This window comes from Brachycentrus maculatus, unplaced genomic scaffold, assembly GCF_059751285.1.
Source record: "Brachycentrus maculatus isolate JH-2025_06_01 unplaced genomic scaffold, ASM5975128v1 h1tg000539l, whole genome shotgun sequence".
In the NCBI taxonomy this organism is placed as follows: Eukaryota; Metazoa; Arthropoda; class Insecta; order Trichoptera; family Brachycentridae; genus Brachycentrus; species Brachycentrus maculatus.
In genome coordinates, this window is record NW_028281285.1 from 92,501 (window position 1) to 109,852 (window position 17,352).

At 43.4% G+C, this 17,352-nt stretch overlaps 1 protein-coding gene across 1 annotated transcript; it reads left to right on the plus strand.

Moving 5' to 3' along the window:
• Positions 1 to 2,748: 2,748 nt before the first annotated feature.
• On the plus strand, positions 2,749 to 8,166 carry LOC148301569 (uncharacterized). Its single transcript, XM_088273063.1, has 2 exons — positions 2,749 to 2,949; positions 4,057 to 8,166. The coding sequence occupies exons 1-2, from the start codon at positions 2,749 to 2,751 to the stop codon at positions 8,164 to 8,166; spliced, it is 4,311 nt and encodes a 1,436-aa protein (XP_088129189.1).
• The last annotated feature ends 9,186 nt before the right edge of the window (positions 8,167 to 17,352 follow it).

Sequence of the window (17,352 nt, forward strand, 5' to 3'; positions counted from 1 at the left end):
CTCACACACAGACACACATGTAGATAATACTGCTTTTACATGATGCGATGCCTAACGAACCATCAGGTGCAAATGAAATGTTAGAATAAATATGTGTTTGTTTATATATAACAGTTTTGCATAATATATATAAAATAATAAATAATAAATTCGGATAATTTTAAAAGCGCCATTTTTGTAAAACACTACCTCAAGGGCATTATACATTATACTTAAAAAAACTTAGAATGTTCTTTCATCAAATGTATAGTGAATATGCAATAAAACAATATACAATTGAGATAAAAAAAATCATTAAAACTTCGACTATGGTGGCATTGTACATATATACAAACCACCACGTCAAAACTTGATAAAGCTCATTAAACTTATTTCGTATTGACATCAGATGAACGTTTCATAAGTCTCAACAAAGGAATGTACTGTTGGCTTTGTAAAAATAACATAACCTTATCGTTATAAGACTTGTGGCCACCATTAAGATTAATGTTAGTAAACAAATATGATTTTTTGGAGCGTAGGATATTGAGTCACTGAATATTCATTGCCCTTTCATTTACTTGTCGCGATTTAATACAAGTAAGAACCCATAAATCTTCTATTTCACGTTCGCGTCTACAGTTGAGAAATCGTTTTCATTTTATTGTTTTTCTAATATTTAAACATATTTTTTTATGATTTTTCTTACTTAGGGATAAAATATATTTCTTGACTACTTGATGACATTTTAATAATTTTCAAATGAACCGACGGAATAAAAAAACAATAAAACAATATTCACCATAACAAAAAAAAACGGAAAATCAATATGAGCTAATGATTTATTCACTCGGTTAAAAGTACCACTAAATTAAATTTAACAATACTAGTTTCGGGCGAACAGTCCTTCGATCGATATGTGAAGTATTGATTCACTTCTTGATGAAAGGATTGCTGGAATAATGATTTTTTTACATTTAAATTCTTTATGAATATATTATTTTGTCTGCCTCCATAGTGTAATGGTCAGCACGCTCGGCTACCGTTCTGGAGGTCCCGGGTTCGATTCCCAGGGGGGTCGAATAAATATAAGTGATTTTTTCACTGTAATATTTATTGAATATTACCCTGGACTGGTACCTAAAGCGGAGGGCTGATCACCTTTCCTTCGTGTGTAAACGATCAAGATAACACTGTGTTCACATAAAGCAGTGCCCTATGCACCATTGGGGTGCGGATAAGGGTTTTTATTATTATATATTCAATCTATTAGGCATCTCTTCTTTTTCATCTTCTTCAAACCCTCATCCTCACCCGATGGTGCATAGGGCACTGCATCGTTTAAATATAAAGAAAGGTTGATCAGCCCTCCGCTTCGGGTACCAGTCCAGGGTCAATATTGAATAATTATTAGGGTGAAAAAATCACTTAGATTAATTTGACCCCCCTCCTCCCTGGGAATCGAGCCTGGGACCACAAGTACGGTACTCGATCGTGCTGACCATTATACTACGTAGGCGGACATGTACGGATCCCTACATATGACTTAATATTTTTTTAGTGATATCACATTTGGCAGTATTAAACCGATAGTGATAAATGTCAAAGTGTATTTAGTAAATTAAAACATATCTTCGCCTGTAATCTGAAATAATTTAAGAGCAGAAAAGGATATTTAACAGGTGAAAAAATTAAGCTTTCAGTATTGATTTCCCCCAATTATTAAATAGTTCCTTTTGAATATCTTTCGACCTAGTTCAGAAATCTCTGCACTTTAAAATCAGTACCATAAATAATACAATGCTTGAATAATCACACAATCTCTACATGCGACCAACTACAGTTCCGCATTTAGATGACTTAATTTTAATATTAAACGTACAACAAACATGCAAAAATAATAAAATAAATCTACTGAAAATAACCGCGGATCTTAATAACATAAGTGTTACGGACGGATCGCACACCCCGTACGGCGGCCCTGAAAAAGAATTCCAGGCGCCTGGCGGCGAGCGAAACGGTCGCCCGTCGGAATGCGACCCGAAGAAGGGCCTCTATGGATTCTACCGATTTCTCATGTATTTACAGAATGTATTAGATGTAAGAAAGAATAAGACAATGTTAATATTAAATGCGCCTAGATGTTAAGTTGTATAAATAGATTACTGATAAAATAAACTTGTAAATTGTAATGTAATAACGAACTGTTGGAACGGCACCGGTACGGTATGAAAGTGTAGCCCGTCCGGTGCCCATTAGAGAGAGACAGAGATATGGCTGTCTCTCTCCCCCGGCCGCTGATTGGCTGTACTTTCCCACTGTCGGGCGGTACGCGATCACGGCCGGGTATATAGAGGGCGCATTTTTTGGTAATAAACCAGTTCTGGTGTGACTGTTGAAACCTGTGTTTCATTTCTCCGCTCCCGCTCCTTGGACTACTCGCCGCGCCGCCAGCCTGGACCGCTTCGCCTCATTATACCGATTCACGGACCAGTTTCGGAAAGCCCTTATCAGGGCTATTGAGGTTGACTTGTCGGTCCAGTGCCGCTCTTCCCGGCTCATACATCCATTCACCTCCGTCCGTATCCAGCTTACTCGGTAACTCGGTACGGCGGGGCCGTCTGGAACGTCACCCCTTACAACGGTGGCATAGTTGGGAGATTCCGAAGAAGGCCAGGCGTGTACATTTTTGAGAGTCATCGCACGTAACCCACGCCGGTTACATTTTGGTCCTTCGAGCCGGATCCTTCAACGCAGTCTCCAGCTACGATGCCTGCATCCCTGAGGTCGGGACGCAACGTCGCCATGGAGCCCGAAGAGCAGCGCCGTGAGGAGGATCGGGACTCGGTCAGTTCAGTCCGGACTGATACGAGTAGCGACTTGCGCCGCCAGATGGCGGAGCTAGCCGCTAGCAGCGAGAGGCAGTTCCAGCAACTCCGTGAGCTGTTGTCGAAGTGCACAGCAGCTAACGTAAGCTCCCCAGGGGGGGAGGTTATCGCGGGTGTCGAACAATCCACCCACCTACGAACGCGGCAGGACGACGCCGCCAATCAGCCCAGAACGGGATTCAGGACATCGGCCGCAGCTCTACCGGTTCCGGTGTTGGATCCGGAACCTACGCGATTCGCTGGGGAATCGCGGGACGAACTGACCGGCCACAGAGGAGAAGCGCCCGGGGGACATGGCCCGGCGCCTACTGGCAACGCGGAGCCGAGGCGTATGGAAACCTCTGGCTTGCGTTGGCGCGCACCGGACGAACGCGATCGCTACCCGGTACGCGAATGGGTCGACGGAGCTCGACCGGACGAACGGCACCGCAGAGATGATGGAAGAGCAATCTACGCGGAGCCCTCACCCCGAGGCGGGGACTACTTTCGATGGTCGGGGCAGCCGCCGGAGTTGCCCAAGTTCAGCGGAGACCCGAGGGAATGGCGCCGCTTCAACGCGGCATATCTCCAATCTACTGAGAGATGGGGGATAGGGGACGCTGACAACATCGGAAGATTGGCGCGCGCACTGGAAGGGCGTGCGCGTCACATGGTAGCAGGCCTGCTACTGTATCCGCGCAACGTGTCGGAAATATTGCGGACGCTGGAGGACGCCTTCGGCAGCCCGACACTCATCATCGCGCAGATACTGGAAGACGCCCGGAGGATGCCGAGTCTCGCCGACCACCCCGCGGATGAAGCAGTCGTGGATTTTGCGGTTTCGATACGCAACGTCATCACCACCGTGGACGGGATGGACGCTTGCTATCTCGACAACCCGCAGCTGCTAGCGGAGATGGTTGCCAAGATGCCGACGCAACTCCGGTGGGATTGGTTCCGCGATCGCCGCCGCGAGACGAGGAGCAGTATCTACGATCTCGCCGCTTGGCTTGACGAGATCACCGCCGGCATCACGCGCCACGGAGGTCTGTTCAGAATGGTGGCGAGGAACAGAGACAAGGAGCGCGCGGGTCAGCGCGACAAGTGCGCCGAGCCCGCCCGCCGCGAGAACGCTCGACGCGTCGAGCCAAGGAGTCACGTGTTTGCGACGCGCGACACGACGAGTGACAAGGAATGCGTATTTTGTAAGGCCAGCGGGCATAACTTACGCCGATGCAAACGGTTCGAGAAGAAGACCGTGGACGACCGCTGGGAATTTGTGCGGCTGTCCAAACTGTGTTTCCAGTGTTTGGAATCAGGGCACAGGGTGCCCGAGTGTGAAGCAAGAAAGTGTGAAATCTGCCGGAGACACCACAATAGAATCCTGCACTACCGCACGGATGGTGCCGCGGAAGCCGTGAAAAGTGAGGAAGTTGTGGACAATGCGCAGGTGCTGTGGACAAATGACTGTGAGGTCCCGGTCACATTCAAAGTGCTGCCGGTTACTTTGAAGGGACCGCGGGGGACCGCAAAAGTGTTCGCCTTGTTGGACGAGGCTGCGTCTGTGACCCTCCTCGAGGAGGGTGTCGCCCGCGCGATAGGTGCTACGGGGATAGCAAGGAATCTGACGATAAAAGGTGCGACTGGACAAAGCAACACACACAGGTCGCAGCGTGTAACGGTGACCTTGATAAGTGATCACAACGGGGAATTCGAGATCGGGGCGAGGACCATCAAGGACTTGGACCTTGTACACAAAAGTGGCGCGCCCGCGCGGACTGGAGCTCGCGTCATCAGACCGCAGATGCTGATCGGCCTCGATAACGCGTCTCTCATGTTCCCGATCGACACTCCAGTGCTTCGGGAGGATGGTCAGCTGACCATAGTGACCACACTGGGGCCAGTAACGTACGGGGGTACCGTACACCCCAACTTCAATCTGCCAAACAACCGGGTCGAGCAAGGGTTGGACGAGCTATTGAAGAGAAACTTCGCCGTGGAGTCATTGGGCGTCTCCACCGCCGAAAGGAATCGCGCAACCGATAAGCGCGCATTGGAACTCTTGAAGAATACTACAAGACAGCTCCCGTCAGGCCAATGGGAGACCGGGCTATTATGGGCTCGGGACGGAGACGTACTGCCGTGCAATCGCCAGGCAGCCTTGAACAGGCTTCACTCTCTAGAAAGGAAGCTAGGACGTGACGCGGCATTGGCAGCGGCTTACAAGGCCAAGATAAGTGAATATATTGGAAAAGGATATGCTGTGAAGCTCGACCCCGCAGAAGAGAATGTGCACCACCCGAGGGAGTGGTATTTACCTCACTTCGCTGTGAGTAACCCGAACAAGCCGGGTAAGATAAGAGTGGTATTTGACGCTGCCGCCCAGCACCGGGGGACGTCATTGAATGACCACTTACTGACAGGACCAGACCTCCTGTCCTCGCTGTTGGGGAACCTCCTTCGATTCAGGGAAGGGGCCGTGGCGGTAGCCGCAGACATCAAGGAGATGTTTCTGCGAATTAGGATCAATGAAGCTGACCAGCCATCGCAAAGGTTCCTGTGGCGAACGAATAGCCGGGATGAACCCGAAACGTACATGTTGACATCGATGATGTTCGGCGCGAAATGCTCGCCCAGTAGTGCCCAGTTTGTCCGCGACAAGGTCGCCCAAACGTACGCACACGAATTTCCGGCCGCCGCGGCGGCCATACAAGGACGAATGTATATGGATGACTATTTGGATGCGACCGACAGCGAAGAAGCGGCCGCATCCCTCATACATGGCCTGAGGCAGGTGCTCCTAAGGGGAGGCTTTGAGCTCACGAGGTGGGCGTCTAATAAGCCAGGAGTCCTGAAAGGCATTGCGGAAAAGGAAAAGGCGGAAAATGCCATCAGAATAGGAGAAGCAAATACAACGGAAAGAGTCCTGGGTTTAATGTGGAACCCCAGGAGCGACACGTTTCTCTTCGAATATGGGACCGAGATGGCCTCGATCCCCGAGAACCCCACCAAGCGCCAAATGCTGAGCGCGACGATGAGTATTTTTGACCCGGTCGGCTTTATTACGTGCCTCACCGTGCGGTCAAAAATTATCCTACAGGCCGTCTGGCGATCAAAGACGGGCTGGGATGAGACGCTGTTGCCGGAGCACTCTGAGAGATGGTCAGAGTGGCGCCGGCTGATGGAGAACAACGAATGCAGAATACCAAGATGTGTGCTACAGTCTAAAGGGCGACTCGTGACGCTGCACATCTTCTGCGACGCATCTGAACAGGCTTGTTGTGCGATAGCCTACTTTGTGAACGCCGGCGACGCGGCGTTCGTGATGGCCAAATCGAAAGTGGCCCCCCTGAAGCCGCTCTCCATACCGCGCCTAGAGCTACAGGCGGCACTGATGGCGGCACGGATGGCTGCCACCATCAAAAGGGAGAGTCAGGCGAGGATAGTAAGAACGATCTACTGGACGGACTCCAGCACGGTGCTGTGTTGGATACGCAATGATCCTTTGAAATATGCAACGTTCGTGGCCAATCGATTGGGAGAGATCGATGAGTTGACCACGCGTGAAGAATGGAAATGGGTCCCCACAAAGGAAAACCCGGCGGACATTGGAACCCGCGACAAGGGGACCCCTGACCTCTCAAGAGACGGACTGTGGTTTGGGGGCCCGCGTTTCTTGAGGGAGGAAGAGACAGAATGGCCCACAGAGAAAGTTGGGCGAACGAGACCAAGCGCAGAAGCGCTCGAAGAAAAACCGGTTCGACAGTTTGTCGGACACACAAGGAACGAGGAGGCCCTCCCGCAGGTGGAGCGGTTCTCCTCCTGGACCCGGCTGGTGCGCACGACCGCCTGGGTACTACGATTCATCTCCAGATGCCGGCGGCACTCGGTCACAGGACAACCCGGAGGGGGGTTTGAGTTGCGCGCCGCGGAGATGCAGGACGCTGAAAACATGTGGATTAGGAGGTCACAAGAAAGCTCATTTCAAGACGAGCTGCAAATGCTGCGGGAGGGAAAGGGAAGCCCGCCCGGAAGCCGTCTGTACGCCGCGACGCCGTACTTGGACAGCAATGGAATAATACGAATGGGTACACGCCTTAAGGCCGCGTCCGAATTCGCGGCAGGCCTCACTGCCCCACCCGTCCTCGACGGAGCATGCCGATATGTGCGGCTATTGATTGAACATGTCCACAAGAAAGGTGGACATCCAGGAACAGAAAGAACTGTAGCAGACCTACGAACGAAGTATCATATCCTGCGGCTGAGGGACGCCGCTAAGAAAATATCACGGGAATGTCAGACATGTGAGACAGCTCGGAGCAGACCAAGGATCCCACTGATGGGACAGTTGCCCGCATCCCGGCTTGCGTACGGCGCACCGCCCTTTGCGCACTGCGGAGTAGATTTCTTCGGGCCGATAGCCGTGACTGTCGGCCGAAGACGGGAAAAACGTTATGGCGTTCTTTTTACGTGTATGGTTACACGCGCCATCCACCTAGAACTCGCGTCCTCACTGCAAGCGGACTCCACGATAATGGCAGTGAGGCGGATGATTTCCCGGAGAGGGTGCCCCATCGCCCTGTACTCCGACAACGGGACCAATTTCCACGGCGCCGACAAAGAGATGCGCGACGCCGTGACGGAACTACGGAAGGATGGAAAATTGTTGGCGGAGCTGACAATTCGGAACATAAGATGGGAATACATACCGCCATCTTCCCCACACATGGGTGGGGCATGGGAGAGGCTCGTTAGGTCGGTAAAACGAGCTCTCAAGGCGACTTTAAACGAACAGGCTCCGAAGGAGGAGACCCTGAAAACGATACTGGCCGAGGCAGAGTATTCAGTTAACAACCGTCCACTTACACAGGTGACTCTGCAGCCCGAGGAAGCTATACCCCTCACCCCGAACCACCTGCTCATCGGAACCGCTAATGCGCACCCCACGCTGGCGCATTACGACGAAGACGACGAAGGAGCCTGCCTTCGCAAACAGTGGCGGATCGCCCAGAGATCCGCGGATATGTTCTGGCGGCGCTGGCTGCGGGAATATCTCCCAACGTTGGCCCAACGGAAGAAATGGCGCGATCCCGCGCCTCCGATCCAGAAGGACGACATGGTCGTAATTGTCGACCCGAACCTGCCGAGGAACTGTTGGCCGCGGGGAATAGTGACCCGAGCCGACCAAGCAGCAGACGGCCAAGTACGAGTCGTGGAGGTAAAGACCCCTAGGGGGGTCTACACCAGGCCGGCCGCAAAGATCGCGGTAATAAGAAGAGAAGGCGCGCGACCCGTCCCCGAGAATTCAGGTGCAGACTAGCTGCACGGGGGGAGTGTTACGGACGGATCGCACACCCCGTACGGCGGCCCTGAAAAAGAATTCCAGGCGCCTGGCGGCGAGCGAAACGGTCGCCCGTCGGAATGCGACCCGAAGAAGGGCCTCTATGGATTCTACCGATTTCTCATGTATTTACAGAATGTATTAGATGTAAGAAAGAATAAGACAATGTTAATATTAAATGCGCCTAGATGTTAAGTTGTATAAATAGATTACTGATAAAATAAACTTGTAAATTGTAATGTAATAACGAACTGTTGGAACGGCACCGGTACGGTATGAAAGTGTAGCCCGTCCGGTGCCCATTAGAGAGAGACAGAGATATGGCTGTCTCTCTCCCCCGGCCGCTGATTGGCTGTACTTTCCCACTGTCGGGCGGTACGCGATCACGGCCGGGTATATAGAGGGCGCATTTTTTGGTAATAAACCAGTTCTGGTGTGACTGTTGAAACCTGTGTTTCATTTCTCCGCTCCCGCTCCTTGGACTACTCGCCGCGCCGCCAGCCTGGACCGCTTCGCCTCATTATACCGATTCACGGACCAGTTTCGGAAAGCCCTTATCAGGGCTATTGAGGTTGACTTGTCGGTCCAGTGCCGCTCTTCCCGGCTCATACATCCATTCACCTCCGTCCGTATCCAGCTTACTCGGTAACTCGGTACGGCGGGGCCGTCTGGAACGTCACCCCTTACAACGGTGGCATAGTTGGGAGATTCCGAAGAAGGCCAGGCGTGTACATTTTTGAGAGTCATCGCACGTAACCCACGCCGGTTACAATAAGAAAACGCAAAATATACTTTGGACAATGCAACACATATTTACGACACAAAGTGATTAAATAAATAAAAATATATGCAACATACAAATGTGTGTATTTCAACATATATATATATATATATATATATATATATATATATATATATATATATATATATATATATATATATATATATATATATATATATATATATATATATATATATATATATATATATATATATATATATATATATACAATACAAGTTTTTTTTAAATAACTCGCAAAACCTCTGTTTTTAGAGGCCTATCTGCAGGTAGGATAGTAAGGATAGGGAAGGAAAATGTAAAAAAAATACATCACAAACACACAGACCAATTGAAAATAAGTCTTTCTTGAATTTATTTTACATTTGGCGGGAATCGAACCCGCGACGCCAGTTTCGCAGTCGAGCGTCTTCCCAACTACGCCACGACGCCTGTCGCAAAATAAATAAGCAAGAGCGGGTTAAATAAGTTAAATTGATAGTAAAATAAATTAAGTCTATTCAAATAAACCATGCGAATATTACAAAAATCAATTTTTCCACACGTGAATACAATGGAACTTGTCATAACGAGTATAGTTCGTTCCAGAATCTTGCTCGTGAAGCGAAACATTTTTTTTTGTTTTTACTGGCCCCGAAGTCTTGGCCCACAAGTAAATTTCGTAAAAGAGGGACTTGCCCTTTCTCTGTAATTCGTTATGCGAAATGTCGCTCATTAAGGTAGCAACTTTTTCACATTTGATTATGCCCGCTATGCGAGTTACTGGTTATGAAAGGTGCGCTCGTCATGAGAGGTTCCAATGTATTACAATTAATAAATTTTACTCACCCTGCGGCCGGATCTTCCGTTTCTACTGTTTCTACGTCCACTTCCTCTACTTCCGGTGTCGGCGGAGGAACCGGCGGCGGCGGGTAGAACCTCGCGGGGTCGTTCGCAGCTGGGGGCCTCGGCGGCCGCGTCGGCGGCCTGGGCGGTGGTGGCCCCGTCAACGTCGGTCTGCCCGCAAGGATCCTCCTCCTGTACGCCTTGCACAATTCCAGATGCTCGCGCGACTTCTGGGTCAAGTCCTGGCACTGCCTGTTGAGGACCTGTTCGATGATGATATTTGTCTGGTCCCACGCGCTCATAGCTCTTGGCTCTTGGTGAAAATGAGGCGGAGGAGCCACACAATACACCGGTCGTTGGTTTCCACCCGGTACGTATTGCTGATGTTGCGCCGGCGGCGGGTTCTGACGACTACCCCTGGCCCTATAACCACACCGTTGATTTCTCGGCATTTTATCGCGAAACGACACCTTACTATTTTCACGAATAAACGTTAAAGTTCGGAAAAGCTCTACTATTTTCCCGAATAGACGTAAAAGTTCACGGGTGAAAAAATCGAAGTGCTCGATGAATCGTTAAGTCGCGCGTTCTAATTAGAGACTGCGACCAGAAGACAAGCCGCTCCGCTTAGCTCTGATTTCTCATTGACGAAGTGGCAATGTTGACACCGTCATGAGTATCACCCGCCCGCCAGGCGCGGGATCGGCATTTTCTTATTGGATGCACAAACAGGTGACCCAAAAGTCGAGGGATAATATTTATTATTAATTTATAAGTAATTAATTAAAAAATATTATTTGAATTTGAAGCACTAACTCTGTGATTTTCTATTTTATAATTAAAATATAACTTTGTTTTAAAATCACTTCAAATATTTTATTAAAATTAAATTATAATGTCTACCGGTTTCGAAGCTAACCGCTTCTTTATCAATACTGATTAATATTAAAACACTATCTACTTAACAAAATTCAATATATTTTTGGTCGTTAGGCAAAAGAGCTTGGTTAGATCTCAAGTGTATTTATTTTTTGTGTTGATTAGCAGTCACAAAATATTTTAATTAAAGTAGATAGTGTTTTAGATAAATAATAAATCAGTCTTGATAAAAAAGCGGTTAGATTCGAAACCGGTAGACATTATAATTAAGTTATAAAATATTTAAAGTGGTATAAAACAAAGTTACGTATTAATAATAAATACATACCCTAGTTTATATTTTGTTTATTGAAAAATATTAAAAAAATTGTGGTACCTACGGTAGTAAAACACTCTACTTATCAGTCATTTTTCACTTTGTATAATACCAAAAAAGTGGTTTTACACAATGGGTGATAAGGATAGTGTCTTACCCTAGTTTTATTTTACAATAATGGAAAATCCTAAATTAATATGTACGACATTCTTAGTGTGTCTAAAAAATTTAAACATCTCAACATAGATGAATAAGAATTCGGAAGTTTCGGCACTAAGAGGGCGTACCACCATCATTAATATTAACGTTAAAAATAACTTAACTATACCAAATAAAATATTCAAATATAGTTTTTTTTCTGCAGCTTGCTAAGTATTGCATTATTATGTACGTGTCATGTATGTACATCATGTACATTAGCGACATTTGTATCACTTCTTAGTAAAATGATTATACTAAAGTTTAAAAAAAAAAGACTTCTCAACATAGATGAAGAAGAATATCGAAGTCTGGGCATTTACAGGGTTTACGACCGTCATAAGCTGGTATAAGTAATCACTTTACACACGTGTAACATTCACCAATTCTACCCATGATTGACAACCACACTACATCTAGACGTTTCGAGAATTTAAGTATAATTGGTGAATATTCCACATGTGAAAAGTGATCACTTAAACTAGCCCATAATGGTCGTAAGCCCTGTAAATGCCAAGGCTTCCATATTCTTCTTCATCTATGTTGAGATATAATATGAATGGTGAATGTAAGACTGTGGAAAACTTGGGATGATCAAGTATTTCAAATACTTGAGCGCGGTCAGCTCAGGAGACAGAATAATCGGTGGGTATGTGTGAGGAGATGCACGAATGTGAAAGAGGCGAAGATTATTTGCAAAGGCAGATTTGTGTGGCGTTCTATTTTCCTTTTCTTTCCCTGTGGAGAAGCGCCATGATTAATGATTTTATTAAATAATATTTTTTAGTGTCTAAAATTTTTATACCATCCATTTTTGATTTAGCGAGTAGTTAGGGCCGAGAGTGTCCGTAAAAGCACGCATGTGTGATTTTCCTGGACATTTCGGGTGCTTTTGACAAAGCCTGGTGGCCCATGATATTAGCGAATCTAAAAAACAGAGGCATTCTAAAAGATCTCGTTATAATAATAAAGAGCTACCTAGATAACAGAACCATCTCGGTGATCCATGGCAACACAATCGTCAAAAGAGCAACAAGCATGGGTTGTCCTCAGGGTTCGGTGTTGGGTCCAACTCTTTGGAATGTACTCTTTGACGACCTGTTGCGATTTTTTTTATAAAAAAATTCAATAAAAAAAATATTATTTAAGATTTTTAAAATTGATTCGGCTCGCTTTATAGTAATATCTATCTTATTTTAATTTTAATTTGATTGGTAAATACCTCATCTTTTACGAAGCATTTCGCAAAGTGGTTTTCACCAAGTAAAAACAAAATTAAAAATATTTCAGGTATTCATATAATATTTTTAAAAAATGGCACTTCGTTTCGCCCCTTATTTATTTTTTTTCATAAGCGAGCAAGTTTTTATTTTTGCTGTTTCAAATATCCAGCAAAAAAATAAAGATACCTCTGAGTTCAGACAATTAATTGAAAAACTTATTTAAAAGGTCCTTTGTTATATTTTACCCCCGTTAATTTCTCGGTGATACAGAAAAAGGATTGCATAAGAGCATAACTGAAGTTAACACCCCATGCCATCACTACCCAAAAACCCCACGCCTTGCGCTAATCAAATCAAATGCCAATGATTTCAACTTCTTTAACTCTTTAAAAATAAAATAATATTTTATTCACGCTTTTTCATTTATTTTAATTAATATTTCATTTCATAAATGAACAAATATGTCATATTATTTTTTGACATCACAATAAAAATATGGAAGTCTAAGCATTTACGGGGCTTCGGCCGTCATACGCCGGTTTAAGTAATCACTTTACACACGTGTAACATTCACCAATTATATCCGCAAATTGGAGTAGTGTGGTTAGAATGATAAATTGGGCAGAATGGTAAATGTTGCAAGTGTGTAAAGTGATTTCTTAACGAGACTTGTTACCTGTAAATGCCTAGACTTCGATACTCTTCTTCATCCGTGTTGAGATGTAAAAAAAATTCTGTCTTCTTTATTTCTCCCATATTCGGATATGGAGGAGAATCATAATAAAAAACATACCCTCAGTGATGAAGATAACGATGCAGTAAAAGTTTTTTTAGAATCACATACACAATTATAATCCAGGATTCGGACCTCTCATACTAATATAAGAGTTTCTGATAAAAAAAAAGTTTCGTTTTCATCTCACCAATAGATGTCTGTAGTGAAGTTCTAGTGGTTAGAGAAAAAGTTTTCCAAACTGGTTCATACATATAGAACTTTCAAGAATTTGAGTAGTGTGGTTGTCAATAATGGGTAGAATTGGTGAATGTTACACGTGTGTAAAGTGATCATTTAAACTAGCCTATGACGGTCGTCAGCCTCGTAATTGTCCAGACTTCCATATTTTTCTTCATCTTTGATGAGATGTCAAAAAAAATATGTATAATAAACCCATAATTAACAATATGACAATGACTTAAGCCTCCCCCCATTAGTCTATGTTCCCACTATATATCACTTTAATTAAATAAATCAATAAAAATAAGAAACAGCTCCATCCCTTTCTTCAACCGTTAACATCACAAGGACACAACTCTGCAAATAATTTAAAACAAGCTTCACATACGGTGTTTGAAAATGATGCGGAATGTATCGATACATATGTATATCGAGAATAGTGGTATTTAAAAAGTAAAACTTAAATTTAAAAAAGGTAAAATATGTAATTAAAAAAAATTAAATAAGAATTTCATAGGAGTCAACATCGCAGGAGGTTAGTCCATCTTAAAAACAGGCCACAAGGCCTACTAAGAAGAAGAATAAGAAGAATTTTATTTATTTTTTTTTTAAATATAAACGTACACAAACATCATATATATCGCTCTCTCCTTTCAAGAACGTCATAAATAAATAAAAAACTTGATTTTTCAGGAGAACATTTAAAGTTTAAAAATTAAATACAATGTATTAAAAATAAGTATCAAGCCACTTCTTGAACTTTTTACTGTGCAACAGATTTTTTAAGGTAAAACCTGAAGGTTTTTTTCTCCATTTGAAAAATATTTAGTATATTTAAAATAGTCCGCCTCCGTATTGTAATGGTCAGTACGCTCGGCTACCGTTCTGGAGGTCCTGGGTTCGATTCCCAAGGGGATAAAATAAATATAAGTGATTTTTTTCACTGTAATATTTATTCAATATTACCGTGGACTGGTACCTGAAGCGGAGGGCTGATCACCTTTCCTTCATGTGTAAACTATCAACATAACACTGCGTTTATATGATGCAGTGCCCTATGCACCATTGGGGTGCGGATAAGGGTTTTATTATTATTTTATTATTATATTTAAAAAAAAATTAAACAATACCTTTTCTTCAAAATGCAAAAACAACGCTTTCTGCCCTGTAGCGGTAAATATTAAGTTAAAAATATGCCGCTTTTTCTGGGATGTAGTACATTTTCTGGGCATTCCGAAAACTTGCACAACTGAAAATTGTCGATTTTTGATTTATGACGTTCTTGAAAGGAGTGAGCGATATGTACTTACATATTTTACCACAAAGTGACTGTCGAATCAACTAATGAGATATTATTTTGTTTTCTGTTTACAGTTATAAAATCTTAGTAATTTATTACACACTTTGAATTCCCTCCTTCCCCGCTTACCCCGCTCTTTTGACTCATAACACATCCAAACCCAACCCGACCTGTTGACAAGTTTGATTATTATACCCACTCACACAAATTAATACATAAGTACCTACTTAAACATTGTAACGAGAACATAAAATCTGTGTTTTAAATTCCTTTGTTAAAGTCTTTCTATCAAATGGTTTTCTCACTTCTTCTTTTTTTAGGACAAAGTCCTGTCATTCTCCGGTCCGCTCCTGGGAGGTGGAAGACCAGCTATCTCTCCATAGTTTAGGTGGTATTCCTGGGGGTCTGATCCCGTTTATGCTGCTGTCCGCTGCTATCCTCACCTTTTTTCTTACATTAACTAAAAAATATACTACTCTTACCATCACCTCATGCAGGTAGAGAGGATGGAACGCCACACTCGTCTGTTCTGACGTACACTCCTAGTTTCCTTTACATCCACACTTCTAGTCATATACGCCCTGCAATTACATTAATTAATCTAGTCGTGAAAGTCTTATAAATATCACGTTATTTAAAAAGTTGAGTTGAGTCAAACTTACTCAACTCAACCATAGATGGTGCCCAGAGCTCACATGTGAATAAATTTAATTGAAGAATATCAATTGAAAGATATATAAATGTTACAACTTCCCAAATTTGAGTAGTTTGGTTGTCAATCATGTGTAGAATGGTGAATGTTACAGGTGCCATAAAGTGATGACTCATCAGCTTATGACAGGTCGCAAGCCCTGTAAATAACCAGACTTCCTAATTTTTCTTCATCCGTGTTGAGATGTCAATGTTATAACATGGTTTTAAAAAGTATTGTATTCCGCTTCAAGTATTGCGTGTTTTAAACAAATTGTATGATTTTTTTTTCGAAATTGATCAAAACCTATTATAAACTGCCATACAAGCTAGCTTTTTATACAATTTTGTGTTTAAATCTTTCACTGCGAGGACCAATAGCATATTGGCAGTTGTTTATATATGTACCAAAGGTTCAACGCCCTTCATACTCATTGTAAGTAAAAAGATAAACGGGGTGGTAAGTGGATGTAAGAGGGGAGATTACTTTGTATATATGCCGGCTTCCCATTTGTCATTTTTGATTGTATACAAATACAACACCTATGAATGTCACGTAATGCAATCACTTCAGAAAGTACACACTAACAGTACGGCGACAAAAAACACAGATGTCGCCCTTGTCTTTCTTACGCAAATTTACCAACTAACTAACTAAAAATCCCGCCACTTCCCGAGGGGTAGGCAGGGAGTATAGAACGCCGTACCATCCTGTCTTTGAAACCATTCTTCGCCTCTTCCACATTCATGCATCTCCTCATATTCGCCCACCGGTTATTTCGACTCCTGACCCGGCCGCTTTCAAGTATTTGACATACCTGATTGTGCCAAGTTTTCCTCGGTCTTCTTCTGATTCTTTTTCCAACTACATTTGCCTCGTTTTTTTACCGTTCTCACCTCACTCATACGTTGCATATGTCCAAACCATCTCAACACACCTTTCTTAATTTTATCGATAATGCTTATTTCAGCCTTGCATTATTTCCTTATTTCACCTTTTGAATATCTATCATACATCGTTTTGCCGCACATTCGTCTGAGGGAACGCATTTCGAATACATTCAGTCTGCTTTCACCCGTCTTTTGCTAACTTCATGTTTCGTTTCCATTCATAAGGGTTGTAACCAGGACTCCGTTGTGTACTACCATTTTAGCTTTCGCTGATAGGTATTAATTTGCTCAAACTGATTTCAGTGCACCATTCACTATGTTCCCACCATTCACTGTCCTTTGTATATTTTTAAACCTACTCATAATTCACACCTTAAACCTATTTTTAATTCTCTCATAATTCAAACATGTATCGAAAGATGTGTGAGAAGTTTTCATTATTATTTCTTCTTTAAATTAGGTTATACGAGGGTTGCCTTTTAAGTTTTTACAAAAACTGAAAAAGTATTTTATTGTTTGAAACAAAGTGTTTTATTAAAGTCTTTACACTTTTACGTTTGCACATATTCAAATCAATTCTGGGTATATTTTTCCACTCTGAAACTGATATCGTAGAAATATGCTTTTTATAAGATTTCAACGGCTTCTTAGGGTGATTAAAATCGATGTCCGTGCATCTTTTGTTTGATAGTAGGGAACAAAAATAGTCACTAGGCAATAAATCGGGAGAATATGGGCAATAAGACATTAATTCGATGTTTTTTCTCTTTCAACTATTCAGTTGTTTGATGTGCTTTATGGGAGCAGGCATTGTCGTGATGAAGAATGATGCGAGGTTTTTTGTTGTTTTTCCTTATTTTATCCAAGAATGTTGAATGTTCAAGAAACAAATTAAAGTATTTACAACATTTTGAGTGTGTCCAAATACTCGTTCACAAAATCTGGATTATCTCCAATTACAGGAGTTATTTTCACATTATTTTTGACATCTCATCAAAGATGAAGATTATCTGGTCGAATTATAAGCTTAATAATAAAAATGAAAATGGTATTTTCTGGCGTTTCTCATGTGTGTGATTTTAATCCAGG

Excerpts from the sequence above, each read along its gene's own strand:
- LOC148301569 (XM_088273063.1), top strand. The coding sequence starts at position 2,749 with ATGCCTGCATCCCTGAGGTCGGGACGCAACGTCGCCATGGAGCCCGAA. Across the intron at positions 2,950-4,056 it reads CGAAGTGCACAGCAGCTAAC|GCCAGCGGGCATAACTTACG; the intron begins GTAAGCTCCCCA and ends GTATTTTGTAAG.